This window comes from Gorilla gorilla, chromosome 2, assembly GCF_029281585.2.
Source record: "Gorilla gorilla gorilla isolate KB3781 chromosome 2, NHGRI_mGorGor1-v2.1_pri, whole genome shotgun sequence".
Classification (NCBI taxonomy): domain Eukaryota; kingdom Metazoa; phylum Chordata; class Mammalia; order Primates; family Hominidae; genus Gorilla; species Gorilla gorilla.
The window spans coordinates 24,522,025-24,547,167 of record NC_086017.1 but is presented as its reverse complement, the minus strand read 5'-3'; the positions used below and the strand labels follow the sequence as shown (position 1 = coordinate 24,547,167).

The 25,143-nt window shown below is 42.1% G+C and overlaps 1 protein-coding gene across 1 annotated transcript in view; it reads right to left on the bottom strand.

Annotated features, from left to right (window-relative positions):
- C2H3orf20 (chromosome 2 C3orf20 homolog) overlaps positions 1-25,143 on the bottom strand; it is a 99,976-nt gene that overhangs the window by 38,330 nt on the left and 36,503 nt on the right. The window contains exons 8-12 of the mRNA XM_055381075.2: positions 20,264-20,416; positions 19,015-19,135; positions 12,679-12,810; positions 7,462-7,585; positions 5,751-6,003 (exon numbers count right to left, since the gene is read on the bottom strand). Coding sequence (XP_055237050.2) covers positions 5,751-6,003; positions 7,462-7,585; positions 12,679-12,810; positions 19,015-19,135; positions 20,264-20,416 — 783 coding nt within the window. The remainder of the gene's footprint in view (positions 1-5,750; positions 6,004-7,461; positions 7,586-12,678; positions 12,811-19,014; positions 19,136-20,263; positions 20,417-25,143) is intronic.

Sequence of the window (25,143 nt, the reverse complement as noted above, 5' to 3'; positions counted from 1 at the left end):
TTTGAGCTTAATAATTACCATATGGTATATCAAAGCTTGCGGGATGCAGCTAAAACTGGACTTTGAGGGAAATTTGTAATATTATATGTATATATTCAAAAAAGATAAAGAAAAAGCCCAATTATCTAAGCATCCACCTCAGGAAGTCAGAAAAAGAATATAAAATTAAACCCAAAGAAAGTAGACAGAAGGAAACAATAAAGATAAGAGTAAAAGTTAATAAAGTAATAAGACAAATGTATAAGAAGATCAACACAATTAAAATTTGGTTCTTTGGAAACACTAATAAATCAATAAATCCTGGGACTAATCAAGGAGAAAAGAAAAATGGCAAAAATAATTAACACTAGTATTGTAAAAGAGGGTATCACTAGAGATCAACATAGTCATTTAAAATATTGCAAAAGGATCTTTTTAAAAACTTCAACATAGGCTGGGCGCAGTGGCTCACGCCTGTAATCCCAGCACTTTGGGAGGCCGAGGCGGGCAGATCATGAGGTCAGGAGATCGAGACCATCCTGGCCAACATGGTGAAACCCCGTCCCTACTAAAAATACAAAAATTAGCTGGGTGTGGTGGTGCATGCCTGTAATTGCAGCTACTCGGGAGACTGAGGCAGGAGAATCGCTTGAACCCAGGAGGCAGAGGTTGCCCTGAGCCAAGATGGCTCCATTGCACTTCAGCCTGGCAACAGAGTGAGACTCCGTTTCAAAAAAAAAAACCAACTTCAACATATTTAAACATTTAGATAAAATGGTAAATTCCTAGAAAAATCCAACTTATCAAAATAAACACAAAAAGAAATCTGAATAGTCCTATATCTACTAAAAATAAAAATTTTAATTAAAAACTTCCACTGAAAGAAAATCCCAGGAAGAGGTGACTTCACTGGCAAATTCTATCAAATATTTAGGGAAGAAATAATCCATATGTACACAAAGTCCACCAGATAATAGATAAAGAAGAAATACTTCTCACCATAACATGGCAAGAAAGGAAAAATTATTGACCAGTCTACCTTATAAGCACAGATACAAAAACTCCTAAAGTCTAGAAATACATAAAAAGGAAATATATCATAACCAAGTTGAGTTTATGTCAGGAATACAAGATTGGTTGAACATCTGAAATATATCCATATTAATATCTATATAATTCACCACAATAATAGAATAAAGGAGGAAAATTGTATGCTTGTCTCAATAGATAAAAACATTACAAGAAAGGAAAACTACAGACCAATAACCCTTATGAGTATAGATGAAAAACTCTTCAACAAGATACTAGCAAATTGAATCCAGCAATACAGAAAAAGAATAATACATTATGATCAAGTGGAGTTTATCCCAGGAATGCAAGACTGGTTCAACATTTGAAATCAAAGTAATTCACCATATTAACAAAACAGAGTCTAGAAAGAGACCCAAAGGTGCGAAGATAATTTAATGGAGAAATTTATCTTTTTTAAAAAAAGTACTGTTGGAACAATTGGCTATCCATATGTAAAACAAACAAACTTCAATTCATACACTATACCTTATATAAAAATTAACTCAAAATGGATCATAGACCTAAATATAAAACATAAACTATAATAAGCTTTTAGAAGAAAACATAGCAGAAATTTTTGTGACATTGGGTTAGGCCAGGAATTCTCAATCTTGGCACTATTGACATTTTGGACTTCATAATTCTTTGTTATGTGGAGCTGTTTTGTGTATTGCTGGATGTTTAGCAGCATCTCTGTCCTCAACTCACGAGATGGCAGTAGCACCCCCTCCCTAGTCGTGATAATAAAAAATATCTCCAAATATTGTCAAATATCCCCTGGGGGGCAAACTCATCTCTGGTTGAGAAACACTGGGTTAAACAAAGGGTTTTTAGACATGACAACAAATCACAATCCAGAAAAGAAAAAAACTATTTCAATTAGACTTCATCCAAATACATTTTACTCTGCAAATACACTGTCAAGAGAATAAAAAATTAAGCCAAAGGCTGAAGAAAATATTTCAAGTCACATATCTGATAAAAGACTTATACCCAGAATAAAGAACTTTCAAAACTCATAATAAGAAAAAAATCCAATTTTGAAATGTGCAAAAGACTTGGATACTTCACCAAAGAAAATATATGAATGGTAAATAAGCCATGAAAAGATGCTCAACAACTTTAGTTATTAGGGAAATGCAAATTAAAACGATAATGGGATATTACCACATGTCTATCGGATGGCAAAAAACCAAACCCCAACAATATCAAGTGCTAACAAAGATTTGGAGCAACTGGAACTCTCATACATTGTTGGTGGACATGGATAATGGTACAGCTACTTGGGAAGACAGTTGGCAGTTTCTTACAAAGTCAAACATGCATTTACTATAAACCAGGCAATCTAGCTCTTAAGTATTCACCCAAGTGAAATGAAAACTTAGGCTCACATAAAAGCCAGCTCACAAGTATTTATAGCAGTTTTATCATAATCAGAAAAAGCTGAAAACAATCCAAATGTCTTTCAGTGGTTGAATAGATAAACAAATTTTGCCCATCCATGCCATGTATTATATACAGAAAAAAATTAACATTAGAAGGCTTGAGGCTGTTATCTTTAGAAGAACTTATTTTACAACATTAGCCCTTGGCTGGTGTCTGGGAACTTGGCACCCTGCTCTATGCCTAGACTGCAAACAATGTGATTTATGCTGAATACTTGTTTTCCTTCTGACAGCCTGGAATTTTGCTAGTTGCTAGGTTTAGGGTGCCTATGTGATCAGTACCCACTAAAAAGCTTGGGTTTGGGTCCCTAGTGGGCTTCCTTAGCAGAAACATTGCACACGTTACTGCATTTTTTTTTCTGCTAGAGAAAGGAGCATGCTAGGTGTGTCCTCTCACTGTGCACCAGAAGACACACCTGTGTCCTTCAGATTCTACCTGTGTCTTTTTCCTTTGCTGATCATATCATGTATCCTTCCAATAAACCTTATCCATGAATACAACTATATAATGAGTCTCATGGGTCCTAGTTAATCTCTGAATGTGGGGGTGATGTGGGGGCCCCCTGAGACAGAACACTACTCAGTAATAAAAAGAAATGAACTGCTGATCCATGTAACGATATGGATGAATCCTGTATGTATTACACTAAGTTAAAGAAGATAGATTCAAAAGGCTGTATACAGTAGAATTCCATTTACATGACGTTCTGAAAAATGCAAAACTATATCTACAAAGAACAGATTAGTGGTTGTCAGGGATTAAGGGTGAGGGAAGGGTTTGACTACAAAGGAATAGCATAAGGGAATTTCTTTCTCTTGGTTTGGGGGTGATGGAATCGTCCTGCATCTTGGCTGTGGTGTATGTATGTATAGGGGAAAACAGAGTATATATAGGGCTTGGTACTGTTCACAGTTTCAGACATCCACTGTGGGTCTTGGAAAGTATCCCCTGAGGATAAGAAGGACTGCTGTACTTAAAATGGTCAATAAACAATGGAGGGTGCTCAGCCTCTATAGTCATCAGGGAAATGCAAATAAAAAACCATTTTGTTACTAAGACAACACATTTCATCATTACAGAATGGCTGTATTAAAATGATTGACCATACCAAGCATTGGTGAAGATGTGGAGCAACTGAACTCTCAGACACACTGCTGGTGGGAGCAGAACGTAAAACGACCATGGCGGAAAACGGACAGTCTGTACTAGAAGCTGAACATACACATACTCAATGACAGCAATTTCACATCCAGGCATATGCCAATCAATAGTAGCACAGTTTGCTACTACCTAAACAACCAAATATTCATCAAATAGAATGCATACTTTCTGGTGTATTTACAATCGATGATGATGATGATGATGATTATTATTATTATTATTATTTTATTATTTTTGAGACGCAGTCTCGCTCTGTCACCCAGGCTGGAGTGCAGTGGCAGGATCTCGGCTCACTGCAAGCTCCGCCTCCCGGGTTCACGCCATTCTCCTGCCTCAGCCTCCCGAGTAGCTGGGACCACAGGCGCCCACCACCACACCCGGCTAATTTTTTGTATTTTTAGTAGAGAGGGGGTTTCACCATGTTAGCCAGGATGGTCTCTATCTCCCAACCTCGTGATCTGCCCGCCTCGGCCTCCCAGAGTGCTGGGATTACAGGCGTCGGCCACCTGTACACCCGGCCTACAATCGATTATTATAAAGTAATGAAAAAGAAGAAACTATTGCTATACATAACAACATGCACAAATCTCACAATCATAATGTTGGGACAAAGATGCCAGACACCAAAGAAGACACACCAAAGAGATCTATTTTAATCAGGTTTTAGAAAACAATAAAAACTAATCTCTGGTGTTAGCAATCTTCCACCTGGGAAGGAGGGTGAGATTGGTCATTTGGATGGGACAAAAGGGGGCTTCTAAGGAGCTGGTAATGCTCTATTTCTTGACTTGGTAGTTATAGGATATGTTTACTTTGTAATATTAATTGAGCTACACACTTAGGATTTGCTCATTTTTCTGTATGCATTTTATATTTTTTGAAAAGTTAAAGCATGAAAAATATTTTAATACTTTTTTAAAGTTAAAAAGAGATAAATCCCAGGCCAGGTGCAGTGGTTCACGCCTGTAATCCTAGCACTTTGGGAGCCCAGGCGGGTGGATCACATGAGGTCAGGAGTTCGAGACCAGCTTGGCCAACATGGCAAAACCCTGTCTCTACTAAAAATTCAAAACTTAGGCAGGCGTGGTGGTGCGTGCCTGTTGTCCCAGCACTAGGGAAGCTGAGGCAGGAGAATCGCTTGAACCCGGGAGGCAGAGGCTGCGGTGAGCTGAGATCGTGCCACTGCGCTCCAGCCTGGGTGACAGAGAGAGACCCTGTCTGAAAAAAAACAAAGATAAATCAGATGATGTCACTTCCTTATGGAATGGCTTTCCATAACACTATCAAGGCTACATGACCAAACTCCTGCCTACATCTCGGTCGTCAGTTCGCGTCGTTGTCCCCTTTTCCACCATACTCCAGCCTCACTAGCCTTCTTACTCTCTCACACATACCAACCTCACTCCTGCCTCAGTGCCTTTGGACTTGCTGTGCCCGCTGCCTGGTGTTCCTTCCCCACATCTGTTCCTGGCCGCCTGTTTATCATCCTTTGCATCTGGGTTTCAATATAATCTCCTGAGAACTGCCTTCCCTCATCCTCTACCACAGCCCATCCCACACCACTTTCCAGCCACTCTCAATCACAGATGCCAGGCAACATTTTCTGTAGAGAGCAAGGTAGTGAATACCTGAGACTTTGCAGGCCTGACCCTCAATGTCCACTGTCACAAGGAAGTGGCTGTAGATGATATGTGAATGAGTGGGTGTAGCCGTGTTCCCAGAAAACCTTATTTAAGGATACTGACATTTAAATTTTTATATCATTTCCCCTGTCATGAAATCTTCTGATTTTTTCCCCCTTCAAGCACTTAAAAATATAAAAACCATTCTTAGCTCACCCACAAAAAATTGGCAGCTGGGCCAAATTTGGTCCATAGCCAACCCCTGCCCTAACCCATTACTCCAATTATTTTCTTCCTAGTCCTTATTGCTGCCTAAAATTATATCATTTGTTCATGTGTTTATCTCCTCACTTTACTTGCCCTTGGAATTTAAGCTCCAAAAGAGGGGCCCCATCTGTTGGGTTCACTATCGTGTCCCCACTGCCCATCACAACACCCGATGCTGCGGAAGACGTGAAGGACCAAGCCAACCTGGATGTGACCTTGGCTTTGGTGTGGATTTTGGTGGTCTTCTTCCGAACTGGGCTCACAGGAGCAGACTCAGGCTCATCCTTCAAAGTCTCTGCAATTGAGGATTCCAGTTGGCCTGACTGAGATCGTAAAAGACTTTCTCCTGAGTATAAATTTAGCTTGGGGAGCCGCTCGGGATGAGTTCCGGATCTCATCTTGAACCGAACAAATTCTTCCTCCTCCTTTTTGGTGGGATATTCAATGGTAAACAGACCTGTTAACAGAAGATGCTGCTGTCATTCTCCCTTCATGGCCAGGACTCCTCTACCCCTGGTCCCAGACTGGAAACATCTAAGTGCACCTTGGCTCACCCCCATCTCCTCCCCTCCGCTCTCACTGATTCTCCGGCACCTCCCCTCTGCTGTCCAATACAGTACTCCTGCCCCAGTGCACTCATCAGTGACACTGCCAAATGTTGGGTTGTAAGAATGTAAGAATGAATAGGTCTCCTTTCGCACTCATTCTTCAAGACACCTAGCTTCAATCTCACTCTCCCAACCCATGCTGGGGCCTGTTCCATTCAGCCTGTGTCCTCCCCAGCACCAAATGTAGAGGCTAGCTACACAATGCATTCCTGGCCCATGCTGTTCCTTCCTTGAGAATGCTGTTCCCTGTGTCTCCAGCTCTAAGTCAATTCCAACTACTTTCTTTGTTGTATTGTATTTATTTATATTCTTGTCTTGCTTTCCCTACTAGACTGGAAAACTTCTAAGGCCAGGGACCTCTCATCTCTTCACTCACCAGCATTTCTCAAATGTGGGTGCTGAGCATGCAGAGGCACCCCAAGACAGAACTCCCAGACTCCGGAAATTCCCAGTGGGGGAGCAGGATGGGGGACATAGTCACAATGCTAAGTAGTAAGATGTATAATTAGAACATGTACAAAGTGCTGTGGGATCCTTTCTTTCACTTGTGTGGGAAAAAAAGAAAAAATAAATAATTAAGTGCTATGGGAGCCCAAAGGAGGTGTGACCCATTCTGCTAGGGAAGTCAAGGAAGGCTTCCCAGAGAAAGGGGCAATCGAAGTCTCTGGGGACAAGAAGAAACTCCCCAGAGAGACAGTGGGGGAAGCACAGCCCCTCCATGCCCAGCCAGGGGGTGACACAGAATAGGGTCAATGTATCCTTGTTCCCAGGCCCATCAGCAGTCAGGAGAGGGGCTCAGAGGTGGAAGGGTCCTGAGGCCACCCATGCTGGCCTTGGGGGATCTCTGTGGGCCTAACAGGGACAGCCTAGAGAGGTGATTGCATTTTTCTCTTCTGAGATCCACAAAAAGAAGGGAGGAGCAGGGGCTCCAGATGGATGATGGGTGATATGAGAAATGGAGCTAAAGGTGAATGTAGATGTGGGGTGGGGAACAAGAGGGACACAGCCAGCTACCGAGAAACCCAGGAAAATAGACAATCTCATGGAGATGTGCAAGACACTCCGGGAGAGAGCTCAGAAATGCAAGTGGGCTCACGTCACTATTCTTAGCTGTGTGGCCTTAAGTGACCTGAGCCCAGTGGGACCTAAAATGGGGAAATATCTCTGCTATGCCTACTTCCCTGGACATTCAGACTGAAGATGGAATGGGCGGTAAAGTAAAGGTCTGTCCCTTGAGATGACCTGCCAGAATCTCAGGACTGGGGAAGCCAACAGATAGGCCTTCGCCCACCTTTCAGCCTCCTTACCTGCGGCCAGCAAGATAGAATTAATGAACTGAGTCACTGTCTTCTGAAACCGCTTCTTGATCTCAGCCAGGGCTCGGCTCATCTTATACACCTTGTCGTCCATGTTGCTGATTCTGCGGTTCAGCTGGAGAGAGGCAAAGGGGAGGGCAGGTGTCACCAGCCCCTCAAAGAGCCAGCTGCCTAGTCCAGGATAACTAAGACTTGCTCCAATTCAGAGGATGTGCTATTGCCTGCCCCCTCACCCCTACCTGGAACACACCTCTCTCCCTCTCAGCCCAGTGAGTTCCTGCACACAGGCCCAGGCCTGACTCATGGCCTCTCCTCGGAGGGTTTTCCTTGATTCGACTGCGCAGAACTGCTTCTTGCTTTGAACTCTCATCATGCTCAATGCAGCTTGAAGATGGAAGTTAGCACTTTGCCAAGTGACAGCTGTGTTTGAGCCTATCTTTCCACTAGACTGCAAGCTTCTGGAGGGAAGGGACCGAGTCTTGGTCTCTTGTGTGTCTGAGTGCTTGTCATGCAGGTGCTCAGTAAATGCTATTGCTTCGTGAGTAAGTGGACGATAAAGCCTTCTGCAGAGTGTTCTCTGCCGGCCTCCCTCTGCAGTGGATGCTGCGGTGCATCCCCCAGGAGCCCCTTCATCCCTCCAGCTGTCAAAACAGTGGCTGCTGACATTGCCCAGCTGAGAACCTGCCTCTGGCCAAGGTTACAGAGGCTGACTGGTAATTGCAGGCCACAAAGGCCCAGGCCTCTTGCTTCCATTTGGGATTACGCTGAAGGATCATTCTGACTCCAGGGCTCCCCACGGGATCGCTGAGGCCTCTGCCATGGCTGCCCTCTCCCTCTGCCTTCCTTCAGACCCTCAAAGGGGCTGTTCCCAAGAGCAGTCTCCAGTAAACTCCTACATACTTGGTTCCACTCCACAGTCTGTTTCCCAGGAGACCCAATCTAAGACCTGCTCTGAACAGCTGGGGCATGTCAGTGGCACTGCAAAATCAGGCCCAGTTTCCAGAGGTATTTATATTTGGTCTTTCTCTCTAGGAAGCCTTCCCTGATTTCCTCAGCCAACAGCAACTGCTCCCTCTGCTGAACTTTCACACATGTCCCTTCCTGTCCTTTCTGCCCTGGGTCCTGGTCATTTTTTTTTTTTTTTCACTTCCTTTGTCCCTAAACTCATTCAGCAACTTGAGAGGAAGATCTATCATTTCTACATCTCCCACGTAACATAGAGAAGGTAGGAAAAAAACTCTCTTCTGTGGAATTTAATCCTCAAGTGGCAAGAGTGGGGTGGGCAGTATCAGATTTCCTGATGAACAATAAAGTCAGCCCATGAGTCCTTTATGCTGCAGGCAGGAAATCTATAAAGGATGTCCCCAACAAATGGCAAAGTCTCAACCATCCTTCTGATTCTTGGCCCCAGTTGCTGCTTCTGCGCTCATCTTATTTATTTATTTATTTGAAATTTATACCCAGCCTGCTTCCAAAAAGGACCTGAGGTGGCACACTGGGCTAATAAAGCATTTAAACAGAGGCTGTTGTCTCGCTTCCCAAGAGCTGCCTTGATGGAAATATTTAGTGAGGAGCCAGGCCTCAGGGCTGTAAAAGCTGGGACCGCCATTCTGCCTGTCTCTCTGATGGGTGGCTCTTTCCAGGGCAATGGGTGTCTGGGGAAGCCATTTAACAAGCTTCTCAGTGACAGGGACTTGGAGGGAGGAGCCCCAACACTCAGCACGTTTTCTTGGAAGCTCCTTGCAGCTCTCATGGTCCAAGAATGCAAGATGAGCTAATTTTCTAAGCCTCAGGATTTCATGTAAAATATCCCGAGATGCTTAACCACGTGGTTAAGGTCAACATTTGGAAATCCTATTACCCGCAAGAAAGCACATTTACTCATTGTTTCTGTTTATCTTGTTAGAAAGTTGTCATACATAGTACACATGCTTGCACTCTCAAAAGAGGTTATGATCGGAACACTTTTTTGGCAAGTCAATCTTGGTCAACATCTGCTTCTGCTTTCTATAATGCAGCACTGTTTTCAGAATCTGTCTCAATGTATTGGTCTGTTTGTCCCTATGTTACATTTCCTTAAGACAGTTATGCTCTTTGATTTACTGTGTCATTTTAAATAACCTCTCAGTCTTCTACTGCACTGCCAAACCATGCCTTGATAAGCTTCCCTTAATAGAGACTCTACCTTCTAGCCCAGCATGATCCACTAGAAATATAATGTGAGCTACATGTGTAGTTGAAAACGTCCTAGTTAGCACATTAAAAACATTTTTAAAAGGGAAAATTAATTCTAATTATCTATTTATTTAAACCAGTATATCAAAAATAGGGTATGTCAACATATCATCAAAATAGTCAATTATTAATGAGAAATTTTACATTCTCAATTCACACTAAGTCTTTGAAATGCAGTGTGTGTTTCCATGCAGAGCCCATCTCCATTTGGACTTGTCACATGTCAAGGGCTCAATTGCCATGTGTGACTCATGGCTACAATATTGGACAGCACAGCTCTAGACTTCTAATTCCAGCTTGAGGAGGTTGCTTTAAGGTAAGAAAATAAGACTTGAATTCCTAGGGGCTTTTCTAGGCCTAAGGGGCTTATTGGGTACACAGACTGAGAGTAATTTTTCTCAGCTGCTCATGGGGGTCTTGAATTGCTTGTATCTTGGTTCTCAGCTGCATTCCAAACTTCAGAGATAATCAGACAAGAGGTTGCCAGAAAAATGAAGCATTGCCACAATTTTATGAGAATAAATAATTTTCTAATATCCATTGCCTTTGATAAGAAAAGTAGACTCACATTTTAAAAATGCAATCTAAAAAGGTTTCCAAGAAACACAGATAGGTGACTTCATACCCAGTGCATACTTAATCACTTAACAATAGCTTTTTCTGGCCAGGCACGGTGGCTCACGCCTGTAATCCCAGCACTTTGGGAGGCTGAGGCGCGTGGATCATCTAAGGTTAGGAGTTTGAGACCAGCCTGGCCAACATGGTGAAACCCTGTCTCTACTAAAAATACAAAAATGAGCTGGTGTGGTGGTAGGCACCTGTAATCCCAGCTACTCGGGAGTCTGAAGGCATGAGAATCACTTGAACCTAGGAGGCGGAGGCTGCAGTGAGCCAAGATTGCACCACTGCACTCCAGTCTGGGCGACAGACAAGGCTTGGTCTCAATAAAATAAAATAAAATAAAATAAAATAAAATAAAACCAATGGCCTTTTAGAGTGAGAGTGTGGAACCAGATTGACAGGGTAGATGGATCAATAAGCAAGATCATTCATCTCAGCCCAGATGGACTCAAACTCTTGCGGGTAGTTTGCTCTTTGAAGTAACCAATGCATGCCGGATTCACAGGCACCTGCGTTTCTCCGGTACTTCCTCTCCTCCTCTCCTAGCAGATTCCACACGACCCTCTGGCACACCACAAGGGTCAAGCTAGATGATCATTGGTGCCCATGCTTTTGCCTCTTCCATTAGATTGAGAGAATTTCAGAGTTTAGAGGGAATGAGACTTCTTTATTTCTACATCTCCAGCAGCCAACTTGGCCTGCTGCAGGTGCTAATAAATGTTTATTGAATTTGTTAATGAATTAATGAAGGTGAAATGCTGCTGGAATGAAAATGTAGTGGGAAAAAGAAAACAGATGCAATGCTTTCCTCCAGGAGTAACAAAGGTAACCCCTAACAAATGCCCACGCCCTATGTCCTTATTGGACATTGGGTTGGTTGCCCTTGCTGGGCTCTGCCAGCTTTGGGCGTCTGTAAGCTTGTGGCATACAGTGGCAAATGCCCACACAGCTTAAGAGCTTCTTGCTCAGGATGATCATATAATCTATCATCCAAACCAGGACACTTTTTAGGGGGACACATAGTGCCATTTACAATTGCTCCAGGTATATAATTGCTCTGGTATAAACTGGGACTGGCTCTGGGCAAACTGGGAAGTGTGGTCACCCTGCTTTTGCTTCTAGGAGCCTTCCCTTAGTGGGCAGAGTGCCCTGTGGGGAGCTCAAATAGTCTGCTCTACCCACCTGAGCTTTGGTTACCCCATCTTGTGTTGAGGTCAAGTGTTCTCTTTTGGGATATACACTCAGGGTGTAGGGACTGTGTCCTCTTAATCCTCTCCACCTCTCTCCCTGATGTTGACTTGACATCACCAGATACACAGTAGGATCCATGATGACCCACTGAATGGAAGAATGAGACTCCCAGTCTCCACTGTATTCTCATCCACCCAAAAAATATTTGGTAAAGATTTAATTTGAAGTAGTCCTCATGCTGGGCCCTGGGACAACAGACATTAGAGGGAATCACAGGGAATTTTCAATTTGTGGAAACGATAGACTTGAAACGAAAGCAGTCTAGAATGGACGTTGTCACAGCCAGGGGGGCTGAGCAGAGGGAGAGACTGACTCTACCTGGGATGGGAAGAGGGTGGTAGAGAGAGGGTCATCAACATGCACTGGTAGTTTTCTATTCAGCATCATTTCTTCTCCTGGTAACAGCACCTTGATTTTCCTTTAGGGAAACTCTTCTGCCTTATCCTTTGCCCAGGTGGTTCATTTGAGAGTAATCTGAGACATTGGCCCCCAGGATGGACATAAGCCTCAAGCCTAGCCAATGGGAGCAATACATACTCCTGGCCACAGGGAATGTTTCACGCATGGGCAGTTAATAGAGCCAATGAGTGTTGATGTTGGCATTTCTACTGGAGTGTTTAGGAAAGAGAAGCCCTCCTTCTTCCAGGGGCACTAAAGCTGGTATAATAATAGCCCAGAGATGTTCATGGTCATCTTGTCATCAACAGGAGAGAAACTCCTTGAGAATGAAGCCAACAAAGAGGTAAGCAGAGCCAAGAGATGGGAAGATCTGGTGGAATCATTTCAGGGCCTGGATCCAGCCATGCCTGAAACTGCGTATTGACAGACTTCTCAGTTTATTGAGCCACTATATTCTTTTTTCATGCTTAAGCTAGTCCACACTGGATTCTGTCACTTACAACTGGAAGACTCTTAATTGATATAAGAAATTTCACAGGAAGGTGGTACTAAGAGTAGGTGGTGAATAATGGCAGAGGAAAAGGCAGGGCCTTGCATGGAAGGGTGGTGGGGAGTAAGAGCAAAGGCCCTGAGATATGAAACAGCAACCCACGTTGAGATGCCCAGGGGTCAGGGCTGGGTGCATAGTCTGCCTTGCCTTACCCGTCTGTCATATGCCATTCCATGGGGACAATTGTTGGCCGACACAGTGAGTGTTACTGTCTCATTCAGGGAGGTGAAGGTGACTGTGATGGAGTCCTGTCCCAGTACCTTTAGTTTCATTTCCTCATTCACCTGTAGATGAAGAAACAGTACTCAGAGAATCCCTGCTTCAACGGCCCCAGCCACCCCTTCCTGACCCACCACGAAGTACAAAGCCCCTGTTGGCTTGGGGCAGAAGATTTGTAAGAGCTTTCCAGTTCTTATGTTAGAATTCCGCTTCATGGAGAAGACAGAAAAATTCCAGGTTCCCCTGGGGGCCCACTGAAAAAGTAAATGATGCTTCCTTATTCCTGCTCCTTCCCTTTCCAACTCAGGCATGAAACCCACTGTGAAAGAGTCACAGGTGTCTGGCAGATGAATCAGCTTCAGTTCTGGTAAAGATGAATTGGGAATGCAGCTTGGATCAGAGGGTAACCCTTTATCCCTGAATCAGACAGATGTGTCCACTCAGGCACAAGGTCTGACTATGACTCTTGTCCTACAGTGGTAGGAAGGTGACCACTTGGCAGGAAGTGCCGGAAAGCCCTCTGCAGATGGGTGGGAAGAGGTCAAAGAGGACCCAGAAGGGCCTGGGCCACACATACTCAGCCCCTTCCACAAATATGTCATTACTCTTCCCCTGAGGAGGAGCCAAAGATGGGTGGAAAAGGGGCAGCTACTCTTTATCACCACTTCCAAAAGAGTGGGATTTCCTTTAAGCAGTACCAGATTGGAGCTTGGGGAGAGTGAGTTGCCCTTATAACAACTCATGCCTTACTGAGAGCTCTGTGGTCTACGGGTGAGTCCCAGTTCTGCCTCCTGATAACAAGGCAGTTAGCTTCGCTGAATCTCAACTTCTTCCACATGAAATCATTGAACGGCTATTATTAGGATCAAATGAGATAAAAATGGTGGAAGTGGCTTTGTAAGCCATTAAGGCCTATGCGCAGCATGAGCAGATATTGTCAGGACAAGGTAGAGCAATTCACATTTAAGGCTGTTGAACAATTTGCATGTGCAGAGCACAATTTATATGCAGGGACCCTCCCGGAGAGCCTCAGAGTGTGCAGCCCTACACTGCTGTGCTTCTCTCAGTCTTCAATGTCCCTGACCTACAATATCCCCTTACCTACAAATACCCCCAGGATGCCTCTGAACCAAAAACAACAACAACAACAACAACAACAAAAACCACTCTCTGCTTTGCTCCTTCCATTTCTTTCTACTATTCCAGTTGCTTGCCCAGGGGTCTACGCTTAACTTCCTTTCGAGTTTCTTCCTCACACCCTGCAGTCTGGAGACTAGTTCCCTCCAGCACCCTGAAAGCACTGAACTATGACTTGCCAAGTCTTTTGACATCTTTGAACTTGATCACTCTCACTTAAAAGAAACCCTCGGCCGGGCACGGTGGCTTACACCTGTAATCCCAGCACTTTGGGAGGCCAAGGTGGGTGGATCACAAGGTCAGGAGATCGAGACCATCCTGGCTAATATGGTGAAACCCCGTCTATACTAAATATACAAAAAAATTAGCCGGGCATGGTGGCGGACACCTGTAGTCCCAGCTACTTGGGAGGCTGAGGCAGGAGAATGGCATGAACCTGGGAGGCGGAGCTTGCAGTGAGCTGAGATCGCGCCACTACACTCCAGCCTAGGCGACAGAGTGAGACTCTGTCTCAAAAAAACAAAAAACAAAAAGCAAAACAAAACAAAACAAAACAAAAAAACAAAAAAACCCTCCTCTCTCTTGTCCTCCTTCTAGAGAGATGTAGTATAGAGCCACGGTTGGGAGCTCAAGCTCTGCAGTTGAGCAAGGGTCAAATCCCAGCATTGCCATTTACCAGTTGGGCAATTTTAGACAAATTGGTTAGCTTCTCTGAGCCTGGGGACAATAATAGTAAAAAGTAAGGTAAAAGTAAAAAGTTTTATCCCATGAAATTTTCTCATAGGATGGTTAGTCAATTTCAGCAGATTTCATAGCTTAGCATAGTACAGCTTTCATTTATTATCCTTGCTCCCTGGATGGTTTTTCTTTCTCTCCCCCAAACTCGCAAGTATGGCAGCTCTACAAACCACAGACTTGTCTTCTTGAGAGTTCATTAGCCAGCCCGTTATACTTATCCGTTATCCCCAATCTCTCACCCTAGGTCAGGGTCCATGTCACAGTAGCCCAGAGAGATATGGCCACTGAACCAAATAAACATGTCTAAAATCATTTTGGTCACTGATCCTCTCAGAAACTTCTCTGTTTCCTCCCAGACACATAACACGTCATGGAGTCATCTACAATTCCCTCTTCCTTTCATCTATCCCTTACAGGCCATGCCTGTGCACCACTGAGTTCTTTTATTGAAATGGCCCCTTTAAAAAATATTGCCTCTATTTTTAATGCTTTTGGGTCTGGCTAGTAACTCCCCAACTAGTCTCTCCACTAGCCCACCCACTGGTCTCTCTCCAGTCAACCAAAAATGCTAGACTGAGCATTTCAGCCCTCAGCTTAAAAATTAACCAGCTGGTTCTACTTCCAGTATAGCTGAGTCAGTGCCTGACAGGCTGCCTTCCTCATAGATAACTATAAGCTTGAAAAAATTAAAAAAAAAAAAAATGACCCAAAGGCTATGAAGAGTGAACAAATGCAGGCAGACTTTGAAGAGGAGTCAAAATTCAAAAGAAAGGAGCAGCATGGGATAAGGTTTTGTTTTACGGCTTTAGCCTGAAGGCAGGCCACAGTCATGGCCAAACTCCACCATCTTTCTGGCCTGCAGAACCCAGAGGATGGAACCTGGAGCAACCACAGTCACAGGAAAGTGTAGAAAGAATTCCAGAAAGGATGGCACCAGAGAAGGAGAGGCCAGAATTCTGCATATAAACTGTCCCTGTCTCTGGCTGATCCTTGAACCATGCTTGAGCAGGGAAGACTCAAGACACCTTACGGTTGAAGAAACAAACATAAAAACTGAACTGAGACGTGAGCTTCTGCAGGTGAAACAAAGTTTGTAGTTTCAGTCTAACCAAGTTCATTGCCTGTTAAAACAAGAATATCAACACTCTTCAGAGAAATACACCAGAATTCAGACACTCCACCAAATAACATTCACAATGTCCGCCTACAGTCCAAAATTATTCAATATGTGAAGAACCAGTGAAGTGTGAGCTGTTTTCAAAGCAACAGATAATCAACAGAGGCCAACTCTGTCTGATAAGACCCAGACATTGAAATTTTCAGACAAGGACATTAAAACACTAATTTAACTACACTAGACGAGGTAAGGGAAAATGTACTTGTAAGAAATTATAAAATATGGAATCTCAGCAGAGAAATAAAAAATATAAAAGTAACTAAGTGGAAATTCTAGAGCTGAAAATATGTAAATCTGAAATTTTAAATTATTATATTATTATCATAATAGTAGAATGGAGATGAAGAATACAGTCACTGAACTTGAAGACAGATCAAGAGAAATTATCCAATCTCAAAAGTAAAGAGAAAAATAATGTGAATAACAACAACATAAGAGACCTTTAGGAACTCTTGGGACAATATCAAAAGGTCTAAAATAGACATAATTGGAGTCTCAGAAGAAAAGGAGAAAGATTGGAGCAGGTTTTTTTTTTCCAAAGAAGATTTAGAAGATTCCCCAAATTTGGTGAAACAAATTTAAATGAATTTACAGACTCAAGAAACTCAGTAAATGGAATAAATATGAAGACAACCACACCTAGATGTATCAGTTAAACTTAGAAAACCAAAGAAAAGAGAAAATCTTGCAAGCAGGTAAAGAAAATAAACAGTGACTTGAATAACTACAGACTTCTTATAAACTATAGAAGACAGACACAGAACAACATCTTTAAAATGCTGAAAGAAAATAAAAATCATCCCAGAATCATATCCAGCAAAAATATCCTTTAATAAAGAGATTTTTTTAAATCATGAAAGAAAACATTGCCAGAAGAACACATTGCCAGAAGATATGCACTTCAAGAAAGCCAAAAGAAGTTCTTCAGGCTGAAGAGAAATGGTACCAGAGGGAAACTTGGATCTTCAGAGAGTAATGAAGAACACTGGAAATAGTAAACATCTGGGCAAAAACAAATTGGCCCCTGCAGCCTCCAAGACAGCATGCAAACTCCCCAGCCTGACATCCAGTGCCTCCCACCTCCACCTGACACCATACATACCTCTTGCTCCACCTGTCTTTTACAAGAAGCACTTGTGACCTCTTAAAAATGCCACATTTAGTCCCAGCTTCAACCTTTGCAGACTCTGCTCCCACTACCCAGAAGATTTTTGCCTCCTCCTCCTCTCTATGTGAATCACACACACTCACCCCCATGCTACAACCCCAGGGCCACCTTCTTTTCCAGGCCACTCCTGACTTCACATGCCTCTGTTGTGCTTTTCTGCATGCAGCTCCAGGAAATACATAACAGTCAACTAAAATACATTGCTAAAACACTTTACTGATGTCAAAGCACTTTTCCCTCCGTTATGTCATTTCTTGTCATGAAAGTACCATGAGGCCGGAGGGCAGTTCTGGTGACCCACTTTGTATGGATGAGACAGCTGAGACTCAGAGAAGCTGAAAGGTTTTCGCAAAGTTGCACAGCCAAAGTCTGGCAAAGTTGGCACTAGTACTTAGCTCCTCAGGTTCTTATCCCAGTTCTCCGCTTGGACACACTAACACACAACTTATGATGCCTGCCTTCAACTGATTTCTAATCTTGGATTATACACTTTTCATACAGCTATGAAAAGGTAAACATTAAGAAAACAACACAACACACCCCTAGACTGGGGCTCTCAGAACTGGCCAAGCCTCAGAAATGTTTGTGAAAACCACAGAAATCCAAAACTCCTAACATACCAACTGAGTCAGGGTTGCTCTGGGGCTGTGCCTGGGATCTTTATTTTATAAAAAGTCCCAGAGGTGACTCTGATATGCAGCCAGAGATGAGAACCTCTTCCTGACATTAATTACCAAATGACTAATCCAAACTGTGTGCACTGTGGGAAGATAGAAATGGGTGTGGGATGGGATGCCACAAAGGAGGGGAGTCTGGGCAGGGCTTTGAAGGAATTTGGGAGGACATTTGCACTGGCAAAGAGAGGAGGGGGTGCATTTCAGGCCAAGGGAGTAGGAAAGGTGAGACATGTTCAAGGGAGTGAATATTCGTGAGCAGAGGTGTGGTCTGAGGAATCAGAGCATAAGGAGGAGAGTCAGTGGCCAGTGTAGAGGATGAACCAAGAGGACAAGAAACAGGAGACTAAGGGTAGGGTGCTGGAGCCCTCTCATGCATTCCAAGTGCTTGTGTCCACAACCCTTACTGTGGGGCTCTTCATCTCAGGCCAGCTTGAGTGGATGCTATGTTCTGTGATCTTTCTCTGAATCCCAACACTTGCCCTTCTCTCACAGTTCTTGAATCTGTGTCTACCCTGTGTTCTTATTAGTCCCTTAGACTTTTGAGTTCCTTGATGGGCTTTGTTTCTCCTTCCAACCTCTGATTGGTGATTCTCAACTGGGGGCAATTTTGCCCCCCAGAGGCTACATTTGGTGATACCTGAAGATATTTTTGGTTGTCACAACTGGAGAAGGGGATACTACTGGAATCTAGTGGGATGCTAAACATCTTACAATGCACAGTTATACCAAAATGTCAGTAGTGTCAATGATGAGGAACTCTGCCACAGAGAAGTGACAAGCACAGTTAGTTGCTTTATTAATAAGTTTATTAATTTATTATTAATAATTCAGCCCTCTTTATTGTTTATTTAATAAATCTTTGGTAAATAATTATCTGAACAGCCAAATGAATGAAAAAAGAGTTTGTATCTATCAGTCACTTTTGACTTCTAGATTGTTTTATTTTATAGATAATAAAGTTATAAAAACAAAAACGGAGGAGACCAATATAGAATTGCTAATTTTTATTATTGCCACACATAGGCATTAAAAATAAAGCTATCAACTACTACAACTGTGACTTCATAAAACACATTTTAACAGTAAAAATAGAATAATATTAATAATAAAAATTACACAGGAAGGATATTACCAAGAAATGTCTGTAAAGCAGCCAATAGTTTAGGCTGGTGAAAAGTTCCCTTCAGCCAACCTGGACCACCATCTACCAACTTGGGAACCTCTGAATGAGATTATGAGCTTCTTCAGGGCAGGATTCCTGTCTTATGGGTAGCCCTGGGCTTTTAATGCTAGGCAGTTCATGGCAGGATGCCCAGACCCTCCCTGTGACAGTGGTGCTCACTGCCACCCAACCTGTGCTGCCCATCCCTACCTTGTATTCCAGGGAAAGCAGGGTCTCTGTCCTGGAAGTCCAGCTCCACTTGTGGACTACATAGCCCTGCTGGTCATTGGTGGTCCCACCTTCCTTATCCAAGATTAAGACATATGGGCAACTAGGAGAGATACAGAAGTGAGTAGCTGCCACCGGGCCCCTGAAGGAAGCTCTCATCACTGCAGGCTATGGGCAGACAGGTCTGTAAGACTCAGTCCCAGGCTGGAGGAGTGGTGGAGTCCTGCAGTCAACCTTACTTTCCCCACTTGCTATGGTCTGAGGCCCCTTAACACCTGTTGATGCTACCGGAGGAGCCTATTCTGAGAGAGATGATGAAGGCTCAGACCAAACCCAGAAGGGGAAGAAATGGGATTTGTGCTCTGTTGCCTAGTAGCCTGAGTGTGTAATAGGCACCAAGATGGGAACTGGAATACCTATAACATAAGAGTAAGTCATTTCTTCCAAGAACAGTTCCTTATGAAAAGCCAGGCAAAGCCAGGCAAATCCAGACATGGTGGCTTATGCCTGTAATCCCAGCACTTTGAGGGGCTGAGGCAGGAGGATTGTTTGAGGCCAGGAATTTGAGATCATCCTGGTCAACACAGTGAGACCCTGTCTCTACAAAAAATTTAAAAAATTATCTGGGCATTGTGGCACATGTCTGTAGTCCCAGCTAACCCAGGAGGCTGAGGTGAAAGGATCACTTGAGCCCAGGAGTTCGAGGCTGCAGTGAGCTATAATCATGCCACTGCACTTCAACCTGAGTGACAGAGTGAGAGCAAGACCCTGTCTCAAAACAAAAACAAAAACAAAACAAAAAAGAAAAGCCAGACAATATCAACCTTTGGATGGCAAGAATATGCACTTTTCTTAAAAGATGCCACAGAAGTAGTGTGTTCATGCCTCTCCTTCACCTACTCCTGGTATAAAACATATTTTTTCCACTAAATAATTCTTCCATTAGTATAACTAACAATCAAGATCTTAGTGCTGTGGGGTACCAAGTGGAGTAGGACTTGGGAAGGTGTCCTTCTGATTGGCTGTGACATAGATACAGCAAGGAAGGGCTGAGCCTTAAAGTTCCTATGTCCCTGCAGAAACAGCCTCAGCCCTGCCTCACTGCCTTACTAGACCTCTGGATACCGCCTGGCTTCTTCTTTAACCAGGGACTCGTAGTCACCACCTCAGTCCTCCCTCCATCACCCTCAGAGGTACTTCCGCGTGACTAGTACTCTCCCAGTCCACTTACCTGGTTTTTAGGTTGTAGTGAACACAGCCCTGACCTTCAGTATTGAATAGGGCCAGCAAGGAGAATCCAGGTATGTCATTAAAGAGGCAGGTGATGGTTCTCCCTCTGCAGCATGTGGGGATCTGACATACAGCGACGTTTCCAGAGGGATAACTGGCAGAAATGTTCAGGTAGAACTAACAGAAAACTCCCCTGGTTCTGCTCTCAGTTGTCCCATTGAAGCAAGTCCACATGTCAAAGTGTTAGCTATTTGGTGCATCATTCTCCATCTTCAAACACCCTCCTTGCATTTTGCATAAGTAACAATTATATGATTATGGAACCCAACGATGATCTAGCTGCTTTTCTGTATCTTCTATTTTCTCACAACCACCTTGTGGTAGGTAGTATTATCTTCCTCTCACAGATGAGTAGGGTCCCTCTGGGTCTAATGGGTTTCCTGAGACATGGAACTTTCAGTATAAAACCTAAAAAGTGCCAGGCAAACCAGGATGAGTTGGTCACCCTATAGATGAGGAATCCAAAGTGCAGAAAATTATCTGCCCCATGTCACATCACAAGGAAGTGGCTAGAGCCAGGATTTGATCTCTGAGGCCAGCAATATTTCTAATGCTATCAGGCTGCTACCACTTCTGACCAATCAAGGACAGGTAATGTCTCCTTGTTCATTTTCTAGTAAAGAGGCCCCAAGAAGCACTGGTCCTGACTAAGGAGGACATGGTGTGGGCAGCTACTGTCCTGTGTGCAGGAATTTCACAAGCAGTACTCCAGACACAGAAGCATTTCAGAATGAAAGCAGAAAGAAAAGGAAATGAAGAAAAATGACGATTCTCAGGGACCTGTGGGAGGCCATCAAGCATACCAACATATGAATAATAGGAGTCCCAGAAGGAGAGACAAGAGAAATTAGGGTAGAAGGAATATCTAAAGAAATAATGGCTGAAAACTCCCCAAATTTGATGAAAGACAATAATATACATGTTCAAGAAGCTTAGCAAACTCCAAGTAGGATAAATTCAAAGATATTCTAATTGAGACACATTATAATTCAACTGTCAAAAGACAGATACAAAGAGGGAATCTTGAAAGCAGCAAGAAAAAAGAGATTCATCATATATAAGAGAACTTCAATAAGATTAATGGCTGATTTCTCATCAGAAACCATGGGGTTAAGAAGGCAGCAATATGAAATATCTAAAGACCTCGAAGGAAAAAAATAAAACTTTGACCAACAATTCTATATTAAGCAAAATTATTCTTCAAAAATGAAGAAATTAAAATATTCCCAGATAAACAAATATTGAGGAAGTTAATCACTAGTAGACCTGCCCTGCAAAAAAATGCTGAAGGGAATCATTCAGGCTGAAATGAAAGGACACTAGACAGTGACTCAAATTCATACAAAGAAAAAAGAACACTGGTAAAGTTAACTATATAAGTAAATATAAAATCCAGTATCGTATTTTCAGCATATAATTTTTCTTTTTTTCCTATATGATTTGAAAGATAAATGCATAAAACAGTAATTGTAAACCTATGTTAATGGGCACACAATATATCTATAAAACATTATTCTCTGATAACAACATAAAGGGGGAGGGATATAGCTATATAGGAGCAGAGTTTTATATATTATTGTGGCTAAGTTATTAATTCAAACTAGTGTGTTAACTGTAATACACAGGTATATTAGTTTCCTAGGGCTATCATAACAAAGTACGATAAACTGGATGGCTAAAAGCAACATAAATTTATAATCTCACAGTTCCAGAGGCTGAATGTCCAAGATCAAGGTGTCAACAGGGTTATGCTTTGGAAGGCTCTGGGGAAGAATCCTTCCTTGCCCCTTGTAGTTTCTGGTGGTTGCCAGAAATCTTTGGTATTCTTTGGATTGTACATGCATCATTTCAATCTCTGCCTCAGTCATCACATAGCTTTCTTCTGTGTGTGTGTGTGTGTGTGTGTGTGTGTGTGTGTGCATGTGTGTGCGTGTGTGTGTCTGTTTTCTCTTCTTATAAGGACACTAGTCATTGCAGTAGGGCCAACCCCAACAATATGACTGCATCTTAAAAATTACATCTTCAGAGCCCCTATTTCCAAATGTGGTAATATTCTGAGGTTCCATGTGGTTACAAATTTTGGGAGACACCATTTAACCCATTATACCAAGACAACCCTAGGGAAATAACTTAAAAATATGGAGAAAAGGAAATGAGAAGTAAATCAAAATGGCATGCTACAAAAAGTCAGACACAAAAAGTGGAAGTAATGAAGGAACTGAGAAACAAAGATGGTATACGACATATAGAAAACAAATAGAAAAATTAAAGAATTAAGTCCTTCTGTACCAGCAATTACTTTAAACAGAAATAGATTAAACTCTTTAATCAAAAAGGCCAGAGCTGAGGCATGAGAATTGCTTGAGCCCAGGAGGTGGAGGTTGCAATGAGCCAAGATTGTACCACTGCACTCCAGCCTGGGCGATAGAGCGAGACTCAGTCTCAAAAAAAAAAAAAAAAAAAAAAAAGCTGGCAGGATCAATTTTTAAAAACCAAAACAATTCAACCATATGCCGTGTCTAAGAGACTGACTCACTTTAGATCCAAAGACACAACTTGGTTGAAAGTGAAATGATAGAAAAAGATATTCTATGCAAATTGTAACCAAAAGACAGTAGGGGTGAATACACTAAAACCATGCAAAATAGATGTTAAGTTAAACATTTTTACAAGTGACAAAGAAGGATATTACATATTGAGAAAAGGGTGAATGCCTTAAGAATGTGTAACAATTATAGAGATATACACACCTAATAACAGAGCCTCAATACATATACATTTAAAAACTGACAGAATTAAAGGAAGAAATAGTTCTACAAAAATAGTTGGAGACTTCACTACCTCATGTTCAATAATGAATAGAACAACTAGACAGAAGATCAATAAAGAAACAGAGGACTTAGGCCGCTTGCAGTAGCTCACGCCTGTAATCCCAGCACTTTGGGAGGCCAAGGCAGACGGATCACCTGAGTTCAGGAGTTTTGAGACCAGCCTGGCCAACATGGTGAAACCCCATCTCCACTAAAAATACAAAAAAGTTTAGCCAGGCATGGTGGTGCACGCCTGTAATCCCAGCTACTCAGGAGGCTGAGGCAGGAGAATCACTTGAACTCGGGAGGCAGAGGTTGCAGCCAGCCAAGATTGCGCCACTGCACCCCAGTCTGGGTGACACAGTGAGATTCCACCTCAAAAAAAAGAAAAAAAAAATGAAAGAAAGAAATAGAGGACTTGAACAACACTGCAAACCAACTAGAACTAACAGAAACATACAGAATCCCACCCAACAACAGCAGAACATACGTTCTTCTCATATTCACATGGATCATTCTCCAGTACAGACAATATGTTAGGCCACAAAACAGGTCTCAATAAATTTTAAAAGATTAAACCATAGAAAGTATCTTCTTTGGTCACAATGGAATGAAACTAGAAATCACTAACAAAAGAAAATAGGGAGAATTCACAAATACATGAAAATTAAACAACACACAAACAACAGGTGGATAAAGAAATCACAAGGGAAATTATAAAATACTTTGAAATGAATGAAAACAAAACACAACATGTCAAAACTTATGGGAGAAAGGCAAAGCAACACTCAGAAAGAAATTTATAGCTGTAAATACCAACATTAAATGAAAAGAAAGATCTCAAATCAATAACCCAATTTTCTACCTTAAGGAACTAGAAAAAGAAGGGCAAACTAAAGCAAAGCTAGCAGATGGAAGAAAACAATAAAGAATCAGAGTGGAGAAAAACAGAATTGAGAATAGAAAAATAGAACCAACAAAACCAAAAGTTGCATCTTTGATAAATCAAGAAAGCACAAACTTCTAGTAGACTGATTAAAAAAAAAAAAGAAAGACTCAAATTCCTAAAATCAGAAATGAAAATGGGACCTTACAGAAATAAAAAAAAAAATCCTAAGACAATGATACAATAATACGAACAGCTGTACACCATAAAGTCAGATAACGTAGATGGACAAATTCCTAGAAACATATAAACTATCAGAAGTGACTCAAAAAGAAATAAAAAACCTAAATAGAAGTATATAGCAAGTAAGGAGATTAAATCATTAATGAAAAATCACCCAACAAAGAAAAGCCTAGGACCAGACGGCTTCACTGGTGAATTCTACCAGACATTTAAAGAATTAATACCAATCCTCCTCAAGCTCTTCCAAAAAAATAGAAGAGCAGACCTGAACACTTCCTAACTCATTCTATGAGGCCAGGGTTATCTTGATACCAAAGCCAGACAAATACATAAAAAGAAAACTTCCCATATCCCTTATGAATATAAATATAAAATATCTTAACAAAATACCAGCAAACCAAATTCAGCAGCAGCCTATCAAAAGGATTATACACCATGACCAGGTGTGGTTTATCCCAGGAATGCAAGTATGGTTCAACACACAAAAATCAATGTAATGTACCATAGTAATAGAATGGCGGGGGTTGGGGGGAATCATGATCACCTTAACTGATAAAGAAAAAGCATTTGACAAAATTCAATACCCTTTCATGATTAAAAAACACTCAACAAATTCGGAATAGAAGGGAACTCCCACAACATATTAAGAGCCATATATGAAAAAACTCACAACTAACATCATAATAAATGGTGAAAGAATGAAAACTTTTCCTCTAATATAAAGAACAAGACAAGGAGGCCTGCTTTCACCACTTCTATTCAAAATTGTATTGAAAGTTCTGGCCACAGCAAATAGCAATAACAACAAAAAAATAATAAAAAGCCTCAAAATTGGAAAGGAAGAAGTAAAATTACCTCTGTTGGCAGATGACATGATTTTAT